General features: G+C 43.5%; 1 protein-coding gene across 4 annotated transcripts in view; it reads right to left on the bottom strand.

Annotated features, from left to right (window-relative positions):
* LOC127567834 (1-phosphatidylinositol 4,5-bisphosphate phosphodiesterase beta-1) overlaps positions 1-27,820 on the bottom strand; it is a 711,920-nt gene that overhangs the window by 149,692 nt on the left and 534,408 nt on the right. For all 4 annotated transcript variants that reach the window (XM_052010953.1, XM_052010954.1, XM_052010955.1 and 1 more), the window contains one exon: positions 4,749-4,895. In XM_052010953.1, coding sequence (XP_051866913.1) covers positions 4,749-4,895 — 147 coding nt within the window. The remainder of the gene's footprint in view (positions 1-4,748; positions 4,896-27,820) is intronic.

The following is a 27,820-nucleotide window of genomic DNA, read 5'->3' as shown; positions in this document are numbered from 1 at the left end:
GAGTGGGATTCTCACACCTGGGGGAGACATCTGGAGCCACCTCCTGTAGGGCACTTCGTTTGTGGTCCCAGCAGATCTTCTGGTTGCCCCCTCCCCCCCCCTCCCCAATAGGACCTCCTTCCTGGCACTATTCTCACCAATGATCATGTCCAGATCTCTCTCTCTCTAAATCTAATGGCTCTGTCCTTCTCCTTTGCATCCTCTCTCTTCCATGGCAGCTCCAGTGTGTGTTGCTGCTGTTTGGCTACTGCTTCAAGGGCGGATGCCCTTCTCAGGTTTGTGCACAGTGAGGTATCAAAAGCTACATCCAACTGTGTCTGGACCTGTTGAGAACCCCACAGGGCACGTTTCTGGGTGTAAAATCCCCTGATGCTGTTTCATGGACCATTTGAATAATGGTTGCAAGGCATCCGAATGAGCACAGGCAACGAACATTCCAAAATCAGGTGGAAACCAATTTCTGATTCTCAACTTTCACTTTGAGGGTGGCAAGGCTCTACGATGGAGACACTGAACGCAGATAGGGTGACCGCTTTGCAGGGCACCTGCACTCACTCTGTAGGAGTGACCCTGAGTTTCTGTTTCTCTGTCACTTTACCACAGCATCCCACTCCCACCTCACCTTCTGTCTGGGCACGTTGCAGTCTCTGGACTCAGCAATGAATTCTCCAACTTTATGTGGTTCTCTCTTTCTTCCTGTCTGTATCAGAACTGGCTGTTTCTGACTGTCATCATGTTCACTCAGTTTTTCTTATTCTATTTGTACAGGATGGCCTGCTGGACACGTTCATAGCCTCTCCATGCACAATACAGTTAAAGAAACTTAATGTGCTGGTAACTCGTCATCAACCCATTTTGGACTCACCATATCAGAGATATTGCCTTTGTTTTACACATCCCTCCCCAATCTTCTCTCCCACTAAAAATTAACTTGCTTTTCTCTCTTTCCCAGTCCAGAACCCCAACCGTTATCTGTTTCTCCTTCCACAGATGCTGCCTGACCTGCTGATTGTTTTAAGTATTTTCTGCTTTTGATGCTGAGGTTGAATCAGGAGAATGGTGATAAAAAGGTTGAAGTACTGGACCAATATTCCAGAGATCTTGACAAAACATCTGGCAACTCAAATTCAAATCCCACCACAGAAATTGGGGAGTTCAGATAATTAAAGAAATCTTGAATAAAGTATTCATTGCTGGTATTAGTAATGATGATAACTTGCAGTTCACTAACGCCCTAACTGCTGCACCTACCCTGTGAAATAGCTAGCAAGCCTCTCCATTATACTGAACCTCCACAACTCTTTATTTAACAGCAATGTGGGAGTATCTTCACGGAAAGACTACAGTGATTCATGAAGGCAACTCAAAACCACCTTCTTAAGTGCAATTAGGAGATGAGCATTAAATGCTGACCTTGCCACCAACACCCCCAGGAGAGAATTAAACAAAGTCTGCAAGCTGGGTATACAATCCCTATCTAGACAAGGGGCTTCCAAGTAAAGCATTGCTTTACTTATATAATATTTACAGCATAGGTAGAGGCTATACTGCATAACAGGTCCATGTTGGTTTTTGAGTTTAACATGAACCTCAACTTCATTTAATCCCCAAGACTTTCTTTATCTAATGCCTTAAAACATACCCCTTTGATGTATTCTATTAATAACTACATTAGAACAAATTTATATGGAGAATGTGCAATCCACATATTTATAACAGAGAGGTGTCTATTTCACAGAATTACTATGCTAGCTGAATGCATGCCTTCAGATGTGGCTGGATTTCAAGTATCTCTTCTCCAATGTGAACTCAAATGTGTTTGGCAAATACTGTTGTCACCCTGAATACAAGGTGATTCAAAACTACCATGATGTAGTTGGATGGGAAATAAAACATGCAGACTGATCTTTAGGCCGTGCGGATAATTCGCAATCCAAAGGACAAGAGCATTACACAACTGAAGGTGAGTAGTGGACAAGACTGCAAAGCCTCTGCTCCTATTGTGCTGTGTCTCTGAGCACGGTTTTGAAAGGGATATAGAAGCAATGGAGAAGGAGAAATATTGACTTGATACCAGAACTGAGAAGTTGTACATCAGGAAAGATTGAACAGGCAAGGTCTCATTTCTCCAGATTAAGGAAGATAAAGGAATGACTTGACCAAGGATTTCATAGCAGAAGATAATTTGAATTGTGGGGAGACCAGAATGAGGGGCTGAAAATGCAAAATTGACAGTAATAAACCCAGTGGAATGCCTTTGCTCAGAGAACAGTTAGAATATGGAAGTTGCTACTATAATGGGTACTTGGGATAACAGGCATAGATCCATTTGACTGGAACTAGTTTAAAGTTATGTGTTGATGCGGTTAGATGAAGAAGGAAACACACTGGCTGGGACCAGTGAGGCCTCTTTCTGTCCACTAAATGTTTTGTAATATGGACAGTGCAACATTTGATCTGGAAGTCCCTTGTTAAATGATAGTATTCATGCTCCAGATACAGATTGTACACCTTGCTAGTAGATTCAGCAAGAGCACTGCAAATTTTGTTGGAAGTTCCAATTCTTAAACATTCTCTCCCAGTACTTCAAGTTACATTGGGGATCTACTGCAGAGTCTTGGCTTATATTTACTGTTTGCTAGTCTCATTAAAACAGTTTATCTACATCGAACATAGAACATTACAGCACAGTATAGGCCCTTCGGCCCATGATGTTATGCTGACATTTTATCCTGCTCTAATATCCATCTAACCCTTCCTTCCCACATAGCTCCCCATTTCTCTATGATTCATATGTCTATCTAAGAGTCTCTTAAATGTCCCTAATGTATCTGCCCCCACAACCTCTGCCGGCAGTGCATTCCATGCACCCACCACCCTCCGTGTAAAAAAATTACCTCTGACATCCCCCTTATATCTTCCTACAATCATCTAGTTTGTGTCTGTGGGATCTTTCTGTGTGGAAATTGACTAATCCATTTCCCACATTACAATTGTGACTAGGCTTCATGTAGTACTTCTCTAGATGACAGTTTTGGGGCATGGCAGCTGGAAAAGGCAATATACAAAGACAAGTTCTTTCCAACTTTTCCCTTTGGCTCCAAAGCTGTTTAAAGCCTCCATATTGTGCACACTCAAAGCCATACTCTGTATCTTTATATCAGTGAAAAAAATATATTTACAATGCTATTTACATTCCTCATCTATGCCTTCCAGTACACTCCTGGTCACCTCTCCTTCACCTTTCATAAACTTGAGCTCAGTGAAAACTCTCCTGCACCAACCAACCAACCCTTGTTCAGACCAGTCCCTGCACTCTGAGTGTGATCACCAACCCAAGTCAAATTTAAAACTATTCAGATTGCTTTGTGAGCTCGTCTTCCCACAGATAACCTCTTCAACCCGAGAACCGTTTGTTCCTCCAAATCTAATTGCAAACCCCCTTGCCCCTCATCCTTCAACATGCTTTTAGATCTAGGCCCAAAAGTCTGCTATTTCTCTGCACCACTATCCCTGCACTTTCTTTAAGCCCTCAATGAGATCTACCTCCTTTTACCAAATTTTCAGTCAGCATACTTGATATTTATTTTCTTCTCCTCCATTGCTAACACCCTCACCCTGGGTTGGAAGCTTGTAGGTTCAAGCCCCACTTCAACAACTTGAATATATAATCTGGACAAACACTTCTGTGAGACAGTGTTGCATTGTTAGATGAGGCCACTTTTGGACAAGACATTAATTTGTGGTTCCATCTGCCTCTTCAGATGGAGGTTTAAAGATACCAGGCCATAATTTTGAACATTTATCAGGTAAGTTCTGAGGTTCTGTAATATGTTAAATATTTGGTCATCATTCTTTATTTATTGTGAAGCCTGAAGCACTTCTGGACCAGGTCTGAATGCCACCGGAGATTTGTGGGTGTAAATTAGGTGCCCAACTGGTGCTCACCAGTTCTGGGAGGGAGATGAAACATCTGACTCCCACGATGAATCAGCGAGCAGTTTAGATCAGTGGGTGAGGTGCAGTTCCACGGAGGTGGGAAGAGACCATCTCGTGTTGGTAGAGAACTCAAAGAAATTTCTTGCTTTCCCTCATTCCATCAAAACCAATTCAAACTCACCCCCGCCCCCCCCAACTCCGCACACCCTTTACAAATACAGACTGAAAGGCTCAGTTGGGCAAAAAAGTGTATTGCAAAGAGGTGAGAGCAGAGGTGTGTGAAATACATGAGATCCAGTCAAGGATAGTGGAGGAGAAGTCACTATAGTGGAGGGGAAGCCACAGTTAAAGAGGGAAGACATTTCAGAGGCACTTCTGCAGAATGTCTGAAGGGGTGAGAATAGAGGTGTGTGAAGTAGATGAGATACCGTGCCTAGTATAAATAGGTGAGGCAAATATGGTGCATACTAACATCCTATACCTGGCAACATTTAAGAGATCCCTCTTGCTTCAAACTGGTGCACACTTTGCCTGTTTACAAGTTTATCTGCAGACTGCATCAGGAATGACTTTAGACATCAGCGGAGGGGACCTTTCACTCGTTCCCCCGATCTTAACATTTAATGGCTGCCAGCCATTTTGCAGAAAAGAAGCAGGCAGCCAATGGTTGAGGAAATGCCCATATTCTCGGTTTTCTCTATTCTACTCAATTGCAATGAGTGTGCAACTGTTAGGGAAGTCAGCCTGATGTGACATTTACCTCTGATGTGAAGGAACTTAGGGCACAATGTGCAGTAGCAATTTCTTACCTGTGAGGTAGGTATTATGTGAGGAGTTGATGAAATAGTGGGACAAAGGTTGAGTCATATCTTCACTCAGATCCAATTTCTCAAGTGGAATCACTCCATTCTCATCGCCGCTCAAATATCTCTTGAAGCCATCAATTGAAATCTGACCTGATAACAGACAATGGAAAAATAAACAAGCTCAATTTGCAAAAAAAAACAATCAAAAGGCACATTTTAATAAATGACAGTGGATTTTGTCCGAAATGGAGCAGATTAAGCCAATTACATAGATTTGTTGAAATGTTGGCAGCATTATCCAGTTGAAAGGGAAGTTTTTGGAGAAAGTGGTGATGGACAGGATTAATGATTACTTGGAACGACAGGATCGAATCCGGAACAGCCAACACAGCTTTGTCAAGGGCAGATCCTGACTGACCAATTCCAATGAACTTTTTGAAGAGGTAACCAAATGTATCAATGAGGGCAGAGCAGTAGATGTAGTTTACATGGATTCAGTAAGGCCTTTGACAAGACTGGTCCAAAAGGTTAGGTCCCCTGGGATCCAGTGCAAGTTGGCTAACTGGATCCAAAATTGGCTTGGTAATAGAAGTCAGAGGGTGATGGCAGAGGAGACACAAGAGACTGCAGATGCTGGAATATGGAGCAACAAACAACCTGCTGGAGGAACTCAGTGGATCGAGCAGCATCTGTGGAAGGTGACGGTAGAGGGTTGTTTTAGTGATTGGATGCCTGTTACTGGTGGTGTTCCTCAGGGATCAGAGCTGGGACCTTTGCTGTTTGTAACATATGTGAATGATTTGGCTGTGGATGTAGAAGGCATGATCAGTAAGTTTGCAGATGACACTAAGATTGGCAGAGTCGTGGATAATATGGAGGCTAGTCTGAAGATGCAGAGTGATATCGATATGCTGGTAAAATGGGTTGATAAGTGGCAGATGGAGATCCTTGAAGGTCACGGCACAAGTAGATAACGTGGTTAAGAAGGCATATTGGTAGACTTTGGGAAACTTTTCCCAAAAACAGAGGACATAGATTTAGGGAAGAGGGGAGAGATTTATAGGGGATATGAGGTGTACCATTTTCACCCAGAGAGTGGTGAGTACCTGAAGTGCACTGTCCAAGAGAGTGGTGGAAGTGGGGTCTCTGACAGCATTTAAGAAGGTTCTGGATGAGCATTTGAATTGCCTCAGCTTGGAGCATATTGACCAAGTGCTGGGCGATGGGATTCGTGTGGATGGGTGCCCACCAGTGGACGTGATGTGGATGCTCTACATCTCCATGATGGAACAACCTTTCCTGGAACCCCTGCTTCCCATTTTTCCTGGGTTGAATTCACTCAATAAACGTCTGCTACAAAATGCGCCTGCTTCAATACGAATACGATTGGACGATGCGCCTTTAACTTGAGCTGCAATTCCCTCCTAAACTCTCCTCCTCGCTACCTCATTCTCCCTCTTTAAGATGCTCCCTGGAACTGCCTTTCTGACGGACCCTTCGACCACAGAGCTGCCAGCATGCCCTGTGTCAACTTTTGTTCGATTATACTTCTGTGAAGCTCTTTTGAGATGTTTCCCTCCAATTTAAGGGACTTTATAAACACAGGCGGATTTGGTTTGAAGAAAAGCTGCCAGCAAAGCTGAAGGACAGACAGCAGTCCCGAGTGGCCAGTGGGTCGATATTCAGGCATTGCATGCATTTGGCAGGCAGTGTGTTGGTCGATTGTTCTGTCCGACCACCAATGCTGCTGGCAGAAGACCTGATCGATTCCAATAGGGTATTGAGTTGCCAGTGCTAACGGGTATAATCAAAGGTAACTCACTGCCGGAGAATTTCTCCTTCCTTAAAGGGGAGTGGGTTAATTTTATCAGCAGAGTTCTGAGCCTTGATTTCTGGATGAGCAAGAACCAACCAGGGGATAGGTCATCCTCAGTCAATGGTTTGGAGATGCACAGTGAACAAGTCAGATCTGTAACAAGGTCATGATTCCCACAGATGGCTCAGTAGGTACGGAGAGACATGGCTGAACTGTTCAGTGCCAGCAACATCACTGATAAGAGCTGGACACAGTGGTGGAAAAAAAAGTTTGACTGAATATCGACCCACTAGCCCCTCGGGACTGCTTTCCATCCTTCAACCTTGCTGGCAGGTTTTCTGCAAACCAAAAGCACCCACCTGCATTTATAAAGCCCAGTTAATTGGAGGGAAACATCTCAAAGAGTTTCACAGAAGTATAATCGAACAAAAGTTGACACAGGGCACATTTGGAGCTCTGTGATCGAAAGCTCAGTCAGAAAGGTAGCTCTAGGGAGCTTATTGAAGAGTGAGAGTGGCAGAGATGACCTTATCTAGACCCTTCATTGCCTTCATCAGCTGAATTACCAGACTTTGACACCATGGCCTGGAAATTAGATTGTGCCTGAAAGTGGGTTTGTTAAGGCTGTCTCAGGCAGCCTGTAACATCAGTACGGTTTGCTGTCACCACTGCCTACACTAACCATTGGAAACACACCTGGCTGGGGGCAATGCTGGAAATCAAGCATTTCTAATGCCAGCTTTCAGAAGTGACAACCTTTGGAAGTGGGGGGCACTTTGACTGCAGAAGGAAGGAAACATTTCAAAGGAGATGTGCTGGGAAAGTTGTGGTGGGTGCCTGGAATGCGCTGCTAGGGTGGTAGTGGAGGCAAATAAGATGGAGGCGTTTAAGAGGCTCTTAGATAGGCACACAAATATGCAGAGAATGGAGGGATATGGACCTTCTGTTGGCAGAAGGGATTAGTTTGGTTAGGCATTTCATTACTAGTTTAATTAGTTTGGCATAACATTGTGGGCTGAAGGACCTGTTCCTGTGCTGTACTCTGTTCTATCTATCTGGTTGTCAGCAGCAGATTACAACCCCCAATTTCTCCACTGCTGACCCCCAGAGGCTCTACTGCAAACATGGAATATCCAGAGGTAGGAAGCCTTCCAGGTATCAATAGGGGCAGATTGGAAAAGCAAGTGAATGCCGTATGTTTAGTTCCTGGACACGGCCACCAGAATGATACAAGTTGAAATATTTCAACAGAATTATCAAGGTAACAACAATGCTCTCTCACTCACATCTCCAGCATCATTATTTACATCCCCTCACAGTAAACTGACTCTATTTCATCCCTCACTCCATCACAACTTGCACTCTCCTGGAGACTGTTGTAGAACAGAGAGACCTAGGGGCACAGGTACATAGTTCCCTGAAAGTGTCAACAGAGGTAGGTAGGGTGATGGAGAAGGCGTTTGGCACACTTGCTTTCATCAGTCAGGACACTGAGTACATGAGTTGGGACATCATGTTGCAACTGCACAAGTTGCTGATGAGCCCACACTTGGGAGTATTGTGAGTAGTTCTGGTCGCCCAGATATGAGAAGGATGTCAATAAGCTGGAAATGGTACAGTAAAGCTTCACAAGGATGTTACCAGGACTGGAGGGCTCGAATTATAAGGAGAGGCTGGATGGCTGGGACATTTTTTTCCTGGCGCGTAGGAGGCCGAAGGGTGACCTTATGGGGGTATATAAAATCAGGAGGGGCGTACACCAGGAGGATGGTCACAGTCTTCTTCCCAGGGTAGGGGAGTCTAAAATGAGAGGACATAGATTTAAGATGAGACGGGAAAGATTTAAAAGAGGGGAAAAATTTAAAAGGGACCCAAGGGGAAACTTTTTTTTTTACACAGAGGGTGGTGGGCAAATGGAACAACCTGCCAGAGGTAGGTAAAATTACAATGTTTAAAAGGCGCTTAAATAAGGACATGGATAGGAAAGGTTTAGAGGGATATGGGCCAAATGCAGGTAAATGGAACTAGCTTGAATAAACATCTTAGTTGGCATGGACGAGTTGGGCCAAGGGGCTTGTTTCCTTTCTCACCAAGATAAGTGCATTCTTTAGAGACATCGCAAGACAGTCACCAACACACTCCCGCCCTTATTCCAGGAGGAGGTCACGTACTGGGAAGCTGCTCGTGGATTGGATGAAGAGAAGTAAAAGGAATCTTAATTCATTAACAATGCATGGAAAGGAATGGCATCACGGTGTGGTGGGTCACAATAAAGGAGGACAACTTGGAGATATCTAACACAGCTGAAAAATCAGATGCTGGTGAGGGATTGTGTAGGGCAGGCATGGTAGTGTAGCAGTTAGCGTAATGCTTTACAGCGCCAGCGACTCGGATTCAATTCTGACCGCTGTCTGTAAGGAGTTTGTACGTTCTCCCTGTGTCTGTGTGGGTTTCCTCCGGGTGCTCTGGCTTCCTGTCACATTCCAAAGACGTACGGGTTAGGAAGTTGTGGGCATGCTACGTCGGAGCCGGAAGCGTGGCGACACTTGCGGGCTGCCCCCAGAACACTCTACGCAAAAGAGGCACTTCATTGTGTGTTTCAATGTACATATGACTAATAAAGATATCTTATATCTTATGTGCAGGAGGTGTGAGCTGGGCGGAATCAGCCAGACTTCAACTACACAGTTCCAGCTGACCTTACATGAGAACCAAGCCCTGGAGAAGAATAGAGAAACAAAGGACTACAGATTCTGGAATCCAGATGAAAATCTAGATGGAGAAGAATGGTGCAGAGAGCTGATACATAGTTCACTCACAAGATACAGTATAAACTCAATTATGCATCCATAATGCAATTACTTGATTTCTTGTTGACTGTAAGAATGCTCCTAAATTCTGCAAAACTGATAGAAACTGGAACTTCCGACATTGTTTTCCTTGCAAGAGGGCTCAGCTGCCCACAGGGTTGACAAATGTTGCATGACGGATTCTAGATGGGAGTAGAAGGGAAACAAAATGCAGCAATAGAGCACTTAGAGCTTTGGCATTCTGAGCAGTGCTGTACAGGTAGCTGGTTAAGGGGCAGTACATATTCAAACAGTGGGGTAGAAATTAGCATACGTGGAGTGGAGGAGAGAGCAGATACATTCCCTGCAATTGAGTGGCGAGTCACACAATCTAACAGAGTTGATGTGACACAAGGACCCAACAGGGTTGAGGAAATGGTCCACGATTACCAGCCTTCAGGTAAGTGAGGTCAGCATCATGGGGTGAGAGGAGAGCAGTCAGGATGAACTTGGGGAGCAGGTGATTTCACAGAAACAAGGACTGCAGACATTGGAATCTAGAGGAAAAACATGATGATGCTGGAGGAACTCAGCAGGCCAGATAGCATCCGTGGAGAAAAGCAGGGGATCAACGTTTCGGGTCAGGACGCTTCTTCAGGACCTCAGGAAGGGTACTACTGCTCCACTGCAAAGTCTCTTCAAGGATGCCCACTTTGAAGAAGTTTTCTTCCTCTCTTTGACGGGAGCTTTGTGACTCCCTCTCTCACCACTCCACCTTTGTAATCTCCAGTCCTGAAGAAGGGTCCTGACCCGAAATGTTGACCGCCTGCTTTTCTCCATGGATGCTACCTGGCCTGCTGAGTTCCTCCAGCATCATCATGTTTTTCAGGCGATTTCAGAGGCTGGAGTAGTGGGAGCAGCATCCATCCAAGACCGCGGTACCAGCAGCTACACATTCAGGCCAATTTTACACTTAACCTTTTGGTTGCAGATCAAGATTGGGTTCTACTGAGTGTAACGTGATGGCCGCAGACCAACTGAGTGGAAAACCATTCATATGTTCATGGCGGCTTCAAACAGACCCTACTAGCAAGTGCAGATAACCAAACACCTTTTTCAGGCCTGGTTCCTGACACCAGTGGCTTTCCTTCCCCAATATGCTAGGCAGCCCATTCTGATTGGAAGTTTATAAATGTTTCCTGTTTGCCACATCAGGGCAGAGTAATCACGGCTGTTCTTGCAGGACAAAAGGACTGAACATTAAGACATAAAATCCTGAACAGTGCATCAGGAGAGGTTGACCAGTTGATTAATCAATTGCTTTAAGTGCTGATCAATGCTATGGAGCAGTAAATTATATGGGGCCACAGGACTGGTCAAATATAGTGTATGTTTGGGTAATCAGCCAAATTAATCACGACAACTGAATTCCATGATTATACTCTACATGGCTAGGAATCAAAATTATCCATTAACTCCTGTTAATGGCCAAAATAGCTGTCATCTATTTATCTTAGGCCCATAACATTGCCTCCAAACTGCCAACACTGCAAAGACTTAGAACAAGAAATGTGCTGTGAGCAGATTACAGATATTACTAACACAGAATGCCTTTATAAAATGACTCCTGTTACTTTAACATTGATGTGAAACCATTACTCTGATCAAAGGATGAGTACTTACATTTAATTCTCAGGGATAAAAGAGACATCTAAATAATCAGCCTGTCTGATTTACTTGTTAAATCTAACTGAAATTAGCATATCATTATGAGAAAATGAGGAGTTCCATTTATACAACTTTCACCACCTCAGTTTGTTCTAATGCACTTTACAGTTCATGGAATATTTTTTGAGAATAGTTTTAATTTCGGAATGCACAGAATAATTTACACACAGCAAGAGGCAAGAAATAGAAATGTCAGACAATCTCTTTTTAAGTGCTGGGCGAAAGATATGTATTGACAAGGACACCAAGGAGAATTTCTCTTCTTCAAAATAGGATCAAGGAATCTTTTACATCCACCTGAGAGGATGAAGCTGTACAGAAAAAAGATCCAAATTAGAAAATTGCAAAAGCCTGCTGTCAGAATAAACAAGGGGTTGAATGGACCCTTTGCCATTGTAATTCAGTTCACTGGATACATGACGTTATGTCAAAAAGCTGTCGAATAAACAATCTAACAGACTACAAACTGCCAGTCAGATCTATTAACACTGAAAAGATATTTTAGCTGTCACAAAGACAAACTGCATATCAACTGTAATTACAGATGTTTCTTGTCTTCTTTGGGATGTAGCACCAAGGAAAAAAGATCACAGCATAGAAATAGATTAAAATGACAACATACTGTGAAAGTTATAAAATTGAAATATAAACTAAAAGAACAATTTGCATTTAGATGATGCCCCTAATGGCCTCGGACGTACTTGAAAGCCATGTCTGAAATATAGGCACTCTTGTAATGTAGGAAACCCATGTATATCAAACTACAACAAACAATGATCATATAACAAGCAGACTGTCTGTTTTTGTGAAGCTGATAAATACATGCTAGGACATTGATCTAATACCCTGGTCATCTGAAAAATAGTGCAATCAGATCTTTTATAGCCATGTGAGAAGGCAGGAGGAGCCTCAGTTTAATGGCTCATCTGAAAGACAGCACCTATGACAGAGCATCACTCCTTCAGTGCTGCACTCTCAAGTGTCTGCCTATTATTTGTGTACAAGTCAAAACTGTGGGACTTGAAGCCATAATTTTCTGATTCAGAGTCAAAATTGCCACCCTCCAAGTCATGGATGGTGCTCCAATAGGAACTTATCATAATCAATATGATGGAAATTACCTGGGGGTTGAGCACAGAAGAGAAACAGGATTAACATTTCCTTTAATTAGAACAAGGAAATTACCAAAAGAAAGTCCAACCACCTATGCTTGACATTCAATGAATGCTATTACCATTGCCAAGAGATCCCCGAACATCATTAGCTGAACCAGCTAAATGAAGACCTCGGGCATGTCAGAAACTGGCTATGCTTTAGTGAGTGCTTCATGCCCCAAAGCCCACTTACCACCTGCAAGGTATATATCGAGAAGCTGATGGAATACTTCCCACTTGCATGGATCAGTGCAGCTCCCTCAACATTCAAGAAGCTTTATACTATGTGGTTTAGAAAAGGCTGTTTGATTGGTATTCCATCCACCTCCCCAAGCATTCATTTCCATTTTGTAGACGGTGCACACTGCAGCCATTGTGTGTGTACTATTGCACAGTGTGTACCATCTACAAAATGCACCGCAGTTACCCACCCAGGTTATACCAACAGCACCCCTCAAACCCACAACCTTTACCACCGGGAAGGAGAAAGGGAACAGGCACATGGGAAGACCACCACCTGCAGGTTACTTTCCACACCATCCTGACTTCAAAATATATCATGATTTTTTTATTGCTGTTGGATCTAAATCTTATAACTTTCTTCTCAACAACACAGTGGAAGCAGCATCACCAGCAGGACTATATGACTGCAGAAGCTGGCTTACCTCTACCTATCCAAGGACAATAATGGACAAGCAAGGAACGTTGACCTTGCCAACAACACCCATATGCAACAAAGTGAAAAAAAATTGAAGCAACTCATTGTATTTAAATTTCTTGTTTGCCAAGGGAGGAGTTGATCTGATACCACTGGATCATTAGACCAGGGCCCCAGATGACATGGCTTTGAACATTACCATTTTGTTGCTTAAGGTTCAGGATAGCGAGCAAGTTAATGGAACAGCAAAGGTAAAAAAAGCATCGCAAAAAAAAAGTGTTGGATGCAAGGCTATGTAGAAACCTTCCAAAAAAAAGTAATTGGGCAAAAGGGCTAATTAAAATGGAGTGTTTTAATTTAAATAAGACTGCAAGCTATCATTCACCCCTCTTAAGCTATCAACATACAGATCCTCCCCAGGTTATGAATGCCTGACCTAAGGACAGCTCATACATAAGAATGAGTTTTTGGGAGACCGGCGGGATGGACTTGCTGGCTGCTGAGGGGCTGCAGGCATCACCTACCAGATGGGAACAGAAGGGGGCATTGCTGTGTGCCTTTCGTCCCTTCCCTCCACCTGAGTTGCAACAAGCAGGAGCTGGGTCGAGCCGAGCAAACTCACTGAGTCAGTGAGGCCGACTGGCGGCCGCTCTTCCCGCGCCTGCTCGCTCTCCTGTCACAGCTGCTTCTGTGATCCTCTCCCACACACTGTTGTTCATTTCCAACTTACAAACAGTTCGGGTTACGAACAGCTCTCAGGAACAGAACCATCGTAACCTGGGGAGGACCTGTATACAGCCAGGGAAAGAGCAAAATTGGCTGAAGTCAATACCCACTTCAAAAATAAATAGCATTTATGAGTCAATATCACCTTGTACAGATTTGCTTCTACTTAAGCTTATCCTTCCAAAGAGATTATATTTAGGTCTGAAAAATGAGCCTTTTAACCACCAAGGAAACAACAGTTCAATATTAATTCCTTGCCCTCTTCAAAAAACCATGAGCCATTCTATTAACTCAGGTATGTGAATCCTTATTTTGTCACAGAAATTTCTAAGATGATTAACAACCAGAAGTACGTTTGGAAGTCACTGCAGAACAACCCATAGCTAGTTGTACAGTGCAAGGGGAGATGTGTCAAACTGGGAAACAGGTTAAAGAAAGAAACAAAAAAAGAGAAACTGGACTGTGCAGTGAATTAATGCACCAAAGCACTTCACTGGCTGGGAACACAGCACAGATTAGTATGATAAGCAGTCTTTTACTCTGTCAACCGAATGGAACCTGTTTGAAATTGACTCGGTCGGTATCAATTTTAGAGCTCCCAGTAATCGCTAAGCCACATCAGATGCAAAGTTTGCCACAAAGTGGCATGAAATTGGTAGCCTCACCTCGGAATACCATAAAGAAGAATTGGAAACCTTCTCTCTGGGGAATAGGTTGAACCCTTTTAAGCTAGTTAAGCTTGTGCATGCTTTCAGAGGAAACTGCGGGATCTTTATTCTGTTCATGCTTGAACTCCAATGTAGTTAACGGAGTTTGTGCCTGTACTAAACGACAAATCTGTAATTCCCACAACACAAATTTTCCTTCGATTGATGACTACAAAACCTCACCAAAAGAGAAAAGGCTAAACAAAAACCAATGTGTTCATTAATGAAAACAAACCCACTACCACTGTAAAAATTCCTTTTACTACTCAGGAAACCTTCTGCCCTCTGACTCTGAGGCAAGACTGCTACCCCTGAACCAAGGCTGAGACTTAATTAGGTTGCAGACCCTTGAAGCCAAGTGCTGGGCTTTTGAGGATGTCAAACACTTGACCGTCCAAATAAAAACAGGAAAACTATGGGGAGAAATTCACTTTGATCATTAGCAATGAAGAATTTCAGAGTATTGGCTCTCCATTATAATTGGTTCCACTGAAACTAATAAAACTGAATGTTGGGAGAGGAACACAAGAGGTAACTGCTAATCTAGCACCTCTTTTAACAACAATGGCCAAAGATCAATTTCTTCCTGCTTCTGCCCAAGTCATGATTTACCAGTAATTGAAAAACTGAAAAAAAAAACTGCAGATGCTGGAAATCTGAAATAAAAACAGAAAGTGCTGGAAATACTCAACAGGTCAGCAACATCTGAGATCTTTGATCACAGATGCAAGAGAGACTGTAGATGCTGGAAATCTGGAGCAACACACACAAAATGCTGGAGGTACTCAGCAGGTCAGGCAGCATCTGTGGAGGGAAATGAACAGTCGACGTTTCGGGCCAAGGCCCTTCATCAGGACTGTCTTTGATCGTAGTGTTAACTCTGTGACTCTCTCCACAGATGCTGCCAGACCTGCTGAGCATCTCCAGCATTTTCTGTTTTTATTTCATGATACTCCAGGTTGTGACACTGACAACCATCAGTGGGGTGCCTCATAGGACAGAAGCAAGTATTGAAACAATGCAGTTGCACTGCCTGACATCTGGGTTGCTGTGCAAAGTCCTCTATCAACAGCATTAAATCAGCCCTTTGGGTGAATGAAAGGGAAAAAATATTTAACTTCCAAAACTTCTGTTCCTCCTGTGGATAATAACAAAATTCACCCAAAGCAAGAATCAATACACACCACGGTCGGTCAACGGATAAATACACTAAATCTGTATGCCCAGCAGGGATAGAATCTCTAGTAACAAACATTCCACATGAATATTTTGTCAACACATCACTTCTCACAACAAAAACACTTGTATGGCCATCCCACACATTCACCCCTGACGAAAGGCAGATTTGCTTTGAAATGGGAACAATTCTTGTTCTCATACATCTACTGGCTGTGAGTAGGAAATTTGGAAAGTTTTAACCTTAAAGGAGGTCAACCGTGCAACATCAATACAATTCATTCTTGGAGCCTGCTATCTGATAGACAGTTGAAAGGCAAGAGATCAATATCTAAGGTAACTCCAGCACACCACATAATTAAATTTGTATTAATCCATCATTGCAGAGGAGTTTTTAAACATCCCAAAGTGTTGCTATTTATTAATTATTTGGGTGTTGATTAAACAGATACAGAAACACCTTATTTGTCTACTTGCACTGCACTTTCTCTGTAACTGTAACACTACATTCTGCATTTTGTTTTTGCTTTTCCCTTTGTACTACCTCGATGTGCTTACATTTGGAATGATCTGTCTGGATGGCATGCAAAACAAAGTTTTTCACTGTATCTTGGTACATGCCACAATAATAAAACCAATACCAATACCAACAAAAAAATGCTGGAAATACTCAGCAGGTCCGGCAGTGTCTCAGGAGACAGAGTTACTAGTTCAGGGTGATGACCTTGCATAATGTCTAATATATGCAGTTTATATTTTTGCTTTTCAATTCACTAAGCCGAGTGATCACAGAGTATATTAATTGGGTACAAAGAGGAATTATTTAACAGCTACAATGCACAAGTCAGTAAATACAGGGGATTGAAAAGGAGCAGGGTAAAGTTTGCAATAACACTGATGGCAGGTGACCTTTCTCCTTCAAACTCACTGATGCACTAGGCCACGAAGGCCAGAAAATCCATGGTTTAATCCTCAATCTGTGCTCAGTTGGCTTATCACAACTGTATTCATCATTAAACTGTAATTCTGACCACTGACCAGCAAGAGTTCCACATAGTCATCAACCAAAAAAACTTAACTGTTTCTTTCTCCACCAGTCCTGCCTGTGTTTCTAATATTTTGAGTTTATATACTGTTTCCTGCATTCATGGCATTTTGCTTTAGTTTCTTATTATGAACAGTTTTCAAATAGATTACAAATTGGACCAATTTGCCCATGTTTTTCAAGCAATTTTACTGGATGTAGTTCATGCAAGCTAACATGAGATCATGCCCGTCAGGAAAGTGACCTGGAGACGGATGTGCACTATTCATTTTAGCGCAGCTGAGGGTTTCTCAAGGTCAGTTGTACACCGAATGACGTTGCAGGTCACGCACTGCATGTTTCCTTGATTCCCAACTTAACTTGGAGCTTCTGGGTGCAACCTACAACCTGTCTTAATCACTCAGGGAAAAACTGGGAGCTCATTCTTCAGGAGGTTATAAAGGAGACAGCAAGTAATGAGTCCACACTGAGATGTTGATGCCTTGCACTCAGCATCGATCAACCTTGGTCAGGATAATGGAAACTGAATCAGTGGTTCTCCCTTCAGTCTTCACAGCCATCTTGTACGAATCATATTGGAGCTGTGTGTTTTTATCACTGGCCCCTTAAACAACCCACAACTCTCAATGACAGCATGGGGCTCAGTCAGGGTAGATCATTGTATGGGGAGAAGGGTGCTCACACACTGAGTAGATTGCTGTGAACCCTTCGTCACATTTTCCTCATCTTCTACTGAAGCTGTTCTGTAGTTCCTCTAAGGTCTAACATTCTTCCGTGCGGCAATTGCAAGCTCTTCACGCAACGCCGATCAACAACCACACAGATCCCATTTTAGTGCATGATTCTGGTTTCAAAATAACATTCTGCTGCTTCTAGTGCACTTTTACCCAATACTTGTGAGAGATCCGACTGCATAATTGCAATATACAGTATATTTAGTGAATCAAAGTGGGTGGAATCCAATTTCTAAGCAACACTCTCTGTAGAGCTATACTTTTCCATTTTGTGTTACTGTATGTAAGAAAATTCACTCTGAAAAGATTATGCTTTCTTTAGAAAAGGTTCGCTTCTGTAACAACAGTCGCTGTATTTCTAGGGTAAGCAGAAGGACTTTGGTTTCTGTAACCCCATCAATGCAGATCTGTTGTGTGAGTCACACTGAAGCTGTACATTACAGAGTGTCTGATTAAAATATTGCATAAGGATAAACATCCTGATGCCACTAGTTAGTCATGCTTATACTGAACACTAAAACTGTCTGTCTAAACATTTGGGGACACGGTGAAACAGCAAAGTTGTGGTTAAAGATCAAGCATGGCCTCAGCAATGCAAGACCTACTACTTTTCCTTGTTCTCATTTTGAATAGATTCTTGCTTTTCAAGAATAGGAAGTAAATTTCTTTAATTCTATTGAATGCTTTTGCAAGCTCTGACCTGTAGGTGGAGCCAAGGAATTAGATCTCTGCGGTGTGCCAAATTCAAACTCACCGGCTTTGTGAATATTGACTGAGGAAATTGTTGCTACCAGGGTTGACTTAACTTCCTACACTTTCATGGAGAATTCAGCTGCTGACACTGAGTGGAAGGTACTTGTTAAAAGCCCTTTCTTGCTGCCAGGAGGGCTGAAACAGTTCGAGGTCAGATCCCAGATGCCAAAATGGGTGCTTTATTGGTGCCAGACGGAGAGGGTAGATTCTCTTTCCCCACTCTCCACCTAACCTAAACATTCAGCTATCCACCACGTTCTCCCACCCTCGTAACCAATCCTGACACCCAGCCATGTCCCAGTTCACTTGATCATACCTCCCACGATGAGCCAACTGAAAGTTAGGACCTGTGGTCATCATAGAGTGTAAAGCACAGAAACAGGTCCTTTGGCCCACCGTGCTCCTATTAACCATGAAGAATCCATGTGCACTAATCCTATTTCTCCTTTCACCTCCCCATTAACTCCCCCCACTACTATCTTTTCCTGCTATCCACCTACATTAGGAAGAAATTTCAATAGCCAATTCACCTACCAACCAGCACATCTCAGGGGCCTGGGATGAAACCAAATCACATGGAAGAAACTCAGTGGTTCTAGAGCAGGATTAGGATGTTAAGTGCAAGACACACCCTTTCTCTTCCTCTGGTCCACGCACTAACTTCTTGTAACTTGGAGTGCATGCTGACAATATTCTGGACCATTGAATAACAACTTTCAAGTATGCAGCATTTCTCATTTACAAACAGCCCACGCAGCAGCTTAGTGGGAGAGTTACCTTTTTAAGAAATAGCACACGTTTCTTTCATCTTAAACAATGACAGCGATACTTCCCAATTCATCGCAAAAAAAACTGAGAAAATGTTAGAACAATCATAAGTTAGATGCTGCTATCTGCACTGTCTAAGCAAGTTAAAATAGTGTTGAAAAGTCTTCTCAAAAATATGGCTTGTCTGTTCAAATTCAATAAAATCTCCCCTGGATAATGCCAGGGGGTTGATGCTTTTGGGATTGTGTGATATGTTTGTAACAAATCCAACAGTTTGCAGCCAAGATGGATTTGGCATAAAACTGAAGTACAAATATATTCATTTATTTTGGATTTTGATGAATGTGGTCAAGTCTCGAGAACAGCCCAATTTATTTGATAAGACATCTGATACATTCAGAAATGCAGCTTGCCATCATTCACATTGAGCTGTAGTGGGCTGGTTGAGCCATAACACATTAAATAATTCATGTCTCCAGTGTTATTTTGGAAGTTTTTCAAGCTGTTTTCTGAAGTATTACAAAGTGGTTTACTGAAGTACTCAACAACCTCAATGCTGCTGATTAAACTTCAACAAGATGCCAGAATATAGGGACAGACTTATCACCTGACACCAGTGCTTCTGTTGGATCTCATAGAAGTCATAGAGATACAGTGCAGAAACAGACTCTTTCAATCATTTGCACTCATTCTACATTGATCCCATTTTTATTCTCTCCACATTCTTACCAACTTGCCCCAGATTCTATCACTCCCCTACACACTTGAGGCAATTTGCCAATTAACTGACCAACCCGCACACCTTTGGAACATGAGAGGAAACTGGAGCACCAGGAGAAAACCCATACGGTCACAGGGAGAATGTGCAAACTTCACACAGACAACACCCGAGGTCACTTGTTGTGCTACTGCACCTCCCTCTTTTGATGTGCTGCCGCTCCTGGTCTTCATCCCCAGCCTTTCCCAATGCACCCCCATTCCTAGAACCATTGCCACTCAGACCTCCAAGTTCAGAGTTCCAAACCTTCCCACCCACCTTCCCAAAACTCAGCCTCAGAATTCCAGAACTCTTCCCGTCTAATCCCCAAATCCAAAAGAAAAGGACTGCCCCCCAAGCTCAAGATGGCAATCATCTCCCATTTCCCCATGGTTGAGAAGGCTGTCCGTCCTGTTCCCGATTTCCAGCCCAAGATGCTGGGCTCCAGTGCCCCCTTCCCTCCTCCTGGCCTATGGCTGATAAGCAGACAAACCCAGCCTCGGGGAAGATGAGGGAAGCACATTTTGGATATAAAAATGTGCAATGCCAATATGTTGCAAGGGTCTTGGCAGCAACTAATGGTTCATGTGGTTGGCTAATGCCTAATACTGCCATTGGTACCTTGCTCCTGCAGCATTTCAGAGCATCCATATGGGTACATTATAATTGTATGGAGCAAAATCCACATCACTGAAAAGGCCATTTAATTCAACAGAACATTTTCCACACTGATTTCACCCAACTCTGAGAGCATTCTTTGACTCCCCTCTCCTTTCTGTAACTTCCTCTGGAAAGCTTCTAGCCAACTTGCCTGAGCCACTTCTTGTGACTGTGAGGCCTAACTTCTTACCACAATTTGGAAGGGAAATTTCTCCTGAATTCCCTGTTAGTCTTATTAGTGACCATCTGATGTTCATGACTTCACATTATGATTCTTTCCCACCAGTGCAATCAACAGCCCAGAATGCGTGGTCAGCTGGGAAGCAATGGCATTTTCCAGTGACCTGAACTGTACTCCTTGCAAAGACATAATGACCTCTATGGTAAGATTTTCCTCTCTTCCCACACCTCTTTAACAGGATATCTGGCATACTGCAATTATGATGCCATCATGCCAACCAAAGAGCAAATTTCAAAAAAGCATTAAATCAGTAAATTAGAAAGCACAAAAAACAATTTTCAGTTAACCTTTTGAACATTTTACAGGTTGCTAACTAAAGAATGGGGCACACAATATAATTGTGATACAAACTGAAGTTAAAACTTAATGAAACATTTTTTTAATTTTAAATTCCTGATCTATAAGGGAAGCACAATATGCTGACAGAAAATGAGATTTTTAGGGCCAAATCATTTGCTAAGCAGTAAATAAAATTTTGCTTTCCTCATCTACCATTAAAAACTCATTTATATTCCATGCAATGAATTGAAAGACTTTTAAGGTTCTTAACCGTGGCACTGGTTTATAAGTAACTTAATTTCATGTCAATTTAAGTGATTTCCCTTGATTGCAATGGAGAAGGCTGCAGAAGGGCAGTGTGTGGAGGAGCCCTGAATTGCAAACAGCAACTTAGGGATCTGTGCACTGAGCTACATGAGCAGAAATCCTGAAGCTGCTGCTAACTTGACAAAGGAAGGTAGTGACCCTGAAAGCTTTGCAATCATCACTGTTGCCAAATCTGAGCCACCATCACTATGTCTATCCCAGAAAGCTCTTATATAATCATAAGGACCTCTATCAGGAATAGTTCACACACTGCAAAACAAGGCAAGGATAATAGAAGTAAGTGGAATGAAAATGGATAAAGCTGGGAATGTGGCCTGCAGTGAAATCTGGTCCATTTGCTATTTACTTATTAACATGTTAATAGAAGAACACCAGCATCAGATTAAAACTGTTCATGGTAGGTTGGATTGAGGTGTTGCCTGGGGATGCAGAGTGGAGACTTATTCATTCTCTGGCCACGACAGAACCACCTTGCAAGATGGAACTATAAATCCTTTGGGACCAGACCTTCTGCCGACTCTGTGAGCACCTACTGCCTGCCTTTGAACCACAGTCCCAGCACAACACAGCTGGTTGCATCATGGTCTGATACGGTAATTCAAATGTGCAGGAACGTAAGAAGCTGCAGAGGGTAGTGGACTCAGCCCCATACATCAGGGGCACATCCCTCCCCACCATTGGTAGTATCTACATGAGGTGCTGCCTCGAGAAGGCAACATCCATCATCTAAGATCCCCACCACCTGGGCCTTGCCATCTTCTCACAACTACCATCAGGCAGGAGGTACAGAAGCCTGAAGTCCCACACCATTAGGCTCTAGAACAGCTACTTCCCTTCAACTACTTGGTTCTTGAAGCAACCAACACAACTCTAATCATTACAGAATAGCAACACCAAGACCACTTTGATCACTTTGCACTAAAATGGGTGTTTTCTTGTTCTAAATGTGTTCTTTCTTGCAAAAATTGTGCACAATTTATGTTTATGTTTTTCCTGAGTGCTGCTTATATGATGCTTTGTGCCTGTGATGCTGCTGCAATTAAGTTTTTCATTGCACCTGTGCATACATGGACTTGTGCATTTGACAATAAACTCAATTTTGACATTGGCATAGCCTAGTGCAGTGTAGTGTCACACAAAGGACTCAACACATCCCTCTGCAACTGGATCCTTGACTTTCTGACCAACAGACCACAATCAGCGAGGATAGGCAGCAATACCTTCAGCACAATTATTTTCAACACTGGTGCCCCACAAAGCTGTGTTCTCAGCCCTCTACTCTACTCCCTATATACCCACGGCTGCATGGCCAGATGCTGCTCTAACTCCAACTACAAGTTTGCAGATGATTCCACCGGAGTGGGCCGTATCTCAAGTATCGATGAGTCAGAGTGCAGGAAGGAGATAGAGAGCTTAGTGACATGGTGTCATGACAACAACCTTTCCCTCAATATCAGCAAAACAAAAGAGCTGGTCATTGACTTCAGGAAAGGGGGCGGTGTCCATGCACCTGTCCACATCAATGGTGCTGAGGTTGCGAGGGTTGAGAGCTTCAAGTTCCTGGGAGTGAACATCATCAATAGCCTTGTCCTGGTCCAACTACATAGATGCCACGGCCAAGAAAGCTCACCAGCCCTTTTTACTTCCTCAGGAGGCTAAAGAAATTTGGTATGTCCCCTTTGACACTCACCAACTTTTATCGATGCACCATAGAAAGCATCCTATCTGGTTGCATCATGGCTTGGTATGGCAACTGCTCTGCCCAGAATCGCAAGAAACTGCAGAGTTGTGGATTCAGCCCAGCACATCACAGAAACCAGCCTCCCCTCCATGGACTCTGTCTTTATCTCTCGCTGCCTTGGTGAAGCAACCAGCATAATCAAAGACCCCAACCACCAGATCATTCTCTCTTCTCTCTTCTCCCATCAGGCAGAAGATACAGGAGCCTGAGGGCACGTACCACCAGGCTCAAGGACAGCTTCTATCCCACAGTGATAAGACTATTGAACGCTTTCCTTATATGATGAGATGGACTCTTGACCTCACATTCTACCTTGTTATGACCTTGCACCTTATTGTCTACCTGCAATGCACTACCCTGTGGCTGTGACACTTTACTCTGTATTCTTTTATTGATTTTACCCCATACAACCTTGATGCACTCTGTACTACCTCAATGCACTGTGTAATGAATTGATCTGTATGAACGGTATGCAAGACAAGTTTTTCATTGTACCTCGGTACAAGTAACAATAACAAACCAATACCAATACCAAGGTCTTTACAAACCTCAATGGCCAGTTGCACTCTCAAAAGGGCTTTGACAGCCTGTGGAAGTTCACCCTGTCCTATTGAATGCCAGAGTGAGTCCACCGATGCAGTCCAGGGGCAGCAGGGAGTAAGGAGCAGAGACAGCATTGCAGAAGATGCTGCTGCCAGTGTAAACGCAGCAGTGGTGCTTTGCTTAGCGAGCTCTGTGAAGTAAGATGGGTAAGTTTGGCACAGTTGTGGAGCTAACAGAGCTACTGGCTTGTAGTGCCAGAGATCCAGGTTCAATCCTTACCTCAAATACTGTCTATGTGGAGTTTGCATGTTCTTCCTAACATTGTGTGGGTTTCCTCTGGGTGTTCAAGTCGGCATTTTCAACTTGAGGGCAATTCTGTTATTTTGGATTTGGGGTTGGATGGGAAGAGTTCTGGAATTCTTGGGTTTTGGGGAGGGGGAGATGGGAAGGATTGGAACTGTGGACTTGGGAGATCTGGGTTGTTAAGAATGAATTGGCAATGGTTTTGAAGGATGGAGGGATATTAGGAAAGGCTCGGGATGAAAATCAGGAGCGGCAGCGCGTTTGGAGAGGGAGGCACCGTGGTGCAGCCAGTAGAGCCGCTGCCTCGCAGCACCAGAGACCTGGGTTCAATCCTGACCTCGGCTGCTCTCTGCGTGGAATTTGCACGTTCTCCCTGTGACTGCGCAGCTTTCCCCCAGGTGCTTCTCTTCCGTCCCACATCCCACAGATGTGCAGGATGGTAGCTCAATTGGCCACTGTAACTTGTCCCTAGTGTGTAGGTGAGTGGTAGAATCTGGGGGGGGGGGTGAAGTTGATGAGAATGCGGAGAATAAAAATGGGATTAACATAGGGTTAGTGTAAATGGTTGGTTGATTGTCAGCGTGGACTCAGTTGGCTGAAGGGCCCGTTTCTGTGCTGTATCTCTCTACCAATCTATGAAGTGTGGGCCAGGGATAGAGCTGGACATCAGGATTGTAGAGGGGTGCTTTTGATGCAAGGGTTGGGAGGTGTTCTGAAGCCCAAGGTTGTTGGTAATCACTTTACAGCAGTACTCACTATAAGTACATAGAGCAGTACAATACAGTACGGGCCCTTTGGCCCACAATGTTGTGCCGACCTCCATGAACCTTATCCCCATTCAATCTATCCCCCTCTCTACTTCACCTCCCATAACCCTCCATTTTTCTTTTGTCTCTAAAATGACCCTTTCGTATTGGCCCCTATCACCACCCCCGGCAGTGCATTCCAGGCACCTACCACTCTCTGTGTAAAAAAACCTACCTCTGACATCTACCCTGAACTTTCCTCCACTCACCTTAAATGGGTGACCTCTAGTATTGGCTATTGTCACCCTAGGGAAAAGATGACAGCTGTCCATTCTGTTTATGCCCTTCATAATCTTTTATACCTCTATCAACTCTCTTCTCATTCTCCGTTACTCCAAAGAGAATAGCCCTAACTTGCTCAAACTCTCCTCATAAGACATGCTCTCCAACCCAGATAGCATCCTTGTAATCTCCTCTGCAACCTCTCTAATGCTTCCACATCCTTCCTATAGTGTGGTGCCCAGAGCTGAACACAATACTCCAAATGTGGTCGAACCAGAGTCTTATAGAGCTGCAAGATTACCTTTCGGTTCTAGAACTCAATCCCCCGGTTAATGAAGGGCAGCACACCATACGCCTTCTTAACTGCCCTATCCACTTGTGAGGCAACTTTCAAGGAGCTATGTACTTGGACTCCAAGATCTCTCTGTTCCTCCACACTGCTAAGAATCCTGCCATTAACCATGTACTCTGCCTTCAAGTTTGTTCTTCCAAGGTGTATCACTTCACAGTTCTCTGGATTGAACTCCATCTGCTACTTCTCCGCCCAGCTCTGCATCCTGTCTAAATCCCGGTGCAACCTTTTGACAACCTTCTTCACTGTCTACTACATCACCAACCTTCCTGTCATCTGTAAACTTACCAATCCGTCCTTCCACTTCCTCATCCAAATCACTTATAAAAATCATGAAGAGCAGGGGTCCCAGAACAGATCCCTGCAGAACACCACTGGTCACTGACCTCCAGGTCAAATACTTCCCTTCTACAACTACCCTCTACCTTCTGTAGGCAAACCAATTTCGAATCCACGCAACCAATTTTTCATGGATCCCATACCTCATGACTCTCTGAATAAGATTACAATGGGGAACCTTGTCAAACGCCTTGCTAAAATCCATATATACCACATCCATTGCACAACCTTCATCAATTGGTCTTGTCACTTGCTCAAAAAACTCTATTAAGCTCATGAGGTACGACTTGCCCTTCACAAAGCCATATTAACTGTCCTTAACAAGACTATGCTTCTCCAAATGCTCATAACTCCTGCCCCCAAGAATCCTCTCCAATAGTTTGCCCACCACTGACGTAAGACTCACTGCTCTATAATTCCCAGGATTATCTCTTACCTTTCTTGAACAATGGAGCAACTTTTGCCATTCTCCAATCCTCTGGTACCACTCCTGTGGCAAGGGAGAACTCAGAGATCATCGTTAATGCTCCAGTAATCTCTTCCCTCGCTTCCCATAGTAACCTGGGGTATATCCTGTCCGACTCCAGGGACTTATCTACCCTAATACCTTTTAGTAGCTCCAACACTGCTTCTTTCTTAATCTTGACATGCTCCAACACATTTGCCTGTTCTACACTAACTGCACATTCGTCTAAGTCCCTCTCACTGGTGAACACTGAAGTAAAATTTTCATATAGGACCTCCCCTACCTCCTTCGCCTCCAGACACATTTCCCCCCCTTATCCCTGAGCAGTCGTACCCTCACCTTTGTCATCCTCTTGTTCCTCACATATGTGTAGAATACCTCAGGGTTTTCCTTAACGCTACTTGCCAAGGCCTTCTCATGTCCCCTTTTAGCTCTCCTCAGTCCCTTCTTAAGCTCCTTCCTGGCTACCTTATAATCCTTAAGAGTCCTATCTGAGTTTTACTTCCTCAACCTTAAATACGCTTCCTTCTTCCTCTTGACTAAACCTTCCACCTCTCTTGTTAACCATGGTCCCTTCACCCTACCATCCTTTCCTTGTCTCAGCGGGACAAAACTATCTAGAACCCCATGCAAGTGGTCCCAAAACAACCTCCACATTTTTGTCGTACATTTACCAGAGAACATCTGTTCCCAGTTTACACTCCCAAGTTCTTGCCTAATACTACCATAATTTGCCCTCCCCTAATTAAATACTTTCCTATAATGTCTGCTCCTATCTTTGTCCATGGCTATGCTAAAGGTTAGGGAGTTGTGGTCACTAACCCCAAAATGCTTGCCCATCGAGAGGTCTTTCACCTGATCAGGCTCATTGCCTAATACCAGATCCAGCATGGCCTCTCCTCTAGTCAGCCTGTCTACATACTGTGTCAGGAATCCTTCTTGGACACACATGACAAATTCTGTTCCATCTAAACCTTTTGAACTAAGTAGATGCCAATCAATATTAGGGAAGTTAAAGTCACCCATGACAACAACCCTGTTATTTTTGCACCTTTCCAAAGCTTGCCTACTTATCTGCTCCTCAGTGTCCCGATGGCTATTCTGGGGCCTATAGAATACTCCCAATAGAGTGATCGCTCCCTTCCTGTTTCTGACTTCCACCCACACTGACTCAATAGGCAATCCTTCTGTGATGTCCACCCTTCCTACAGCTGTGACATTAGCCCTGATTTGCAATGCCACCCCCCCCCCCACCCCTTCTACCCTCTTCCCTATCCCTTTTGAAACATCTAAATCCTGGAACATCAAGCAGCCACTCCTGCCCTTGCGACAGCCAAGTCTCTGTAATGACCACAACATTGTAATTCCATGTACTTAACATTCAGAAAGCCCATAAAAGTTCAAGAAGTATGGGAATGAAATTAAAAAAGGAAATTAAGGAAACAAAGAAAAGGCAGAAAAATATATGATCAAGAAAAATCAAAGCAATTCAAAGTTGTTTTCTGATGACATAAAGGGTAAGAGGATAACTCAGAAAAGGAATTTGGGGGGGGGGGGGGGGTGCCTATCAGGGACCGAATAAGTGACCTCTGTGTGGAGCTGGAGGATACGGATAAGGCACATAATGAATATTTCATGGTCATCTTCCCTAAGGAAGGGGGCAGTGCCAACAATGTAGATGAGGAGGAAGTGTATGAGATATTGGATTGTAGAAACAGCAAGAGAGTGGGGTATAAGAAGTTTGACATCTTTGGAAGTGTATAAATCACTGAAGCTGGATGAAATATATCACTGACTGTTAAAAAATAGCAAGGAAAAATTTCAGTGACTCTGGCCATCATTTTTTCAATCCTCCTTGGCTGCAGGAACGATGCCAGAGGTCTGAGGGACTGCTGAAGTACCAGTGTTTAAATAGAGAGGAAGGAACAAACTGAGTAATTACAGGCCATTAGCTTCACCTCAGTAGTGGGCAACTTATTGGAATC

This window comes from Pristis pectinata, chromosome 3 (assembly GCF_009764475.1).
Source record: "Pristis pectinata isolate sPriPec2 chromosome 3, sPriPec2.1.pri, whole genome shotgun sequence".
NCBI lineage: Eukaryota > Metazoa > Chordata > Chondrichthyes > Rhinopristiformes > Pristidae > Pristis > Pristis pectinata.
Note: the sequence above shows the minus strand (reverse complement) of the source record. Positions and strands in the feature narration are given on the sequence as shown.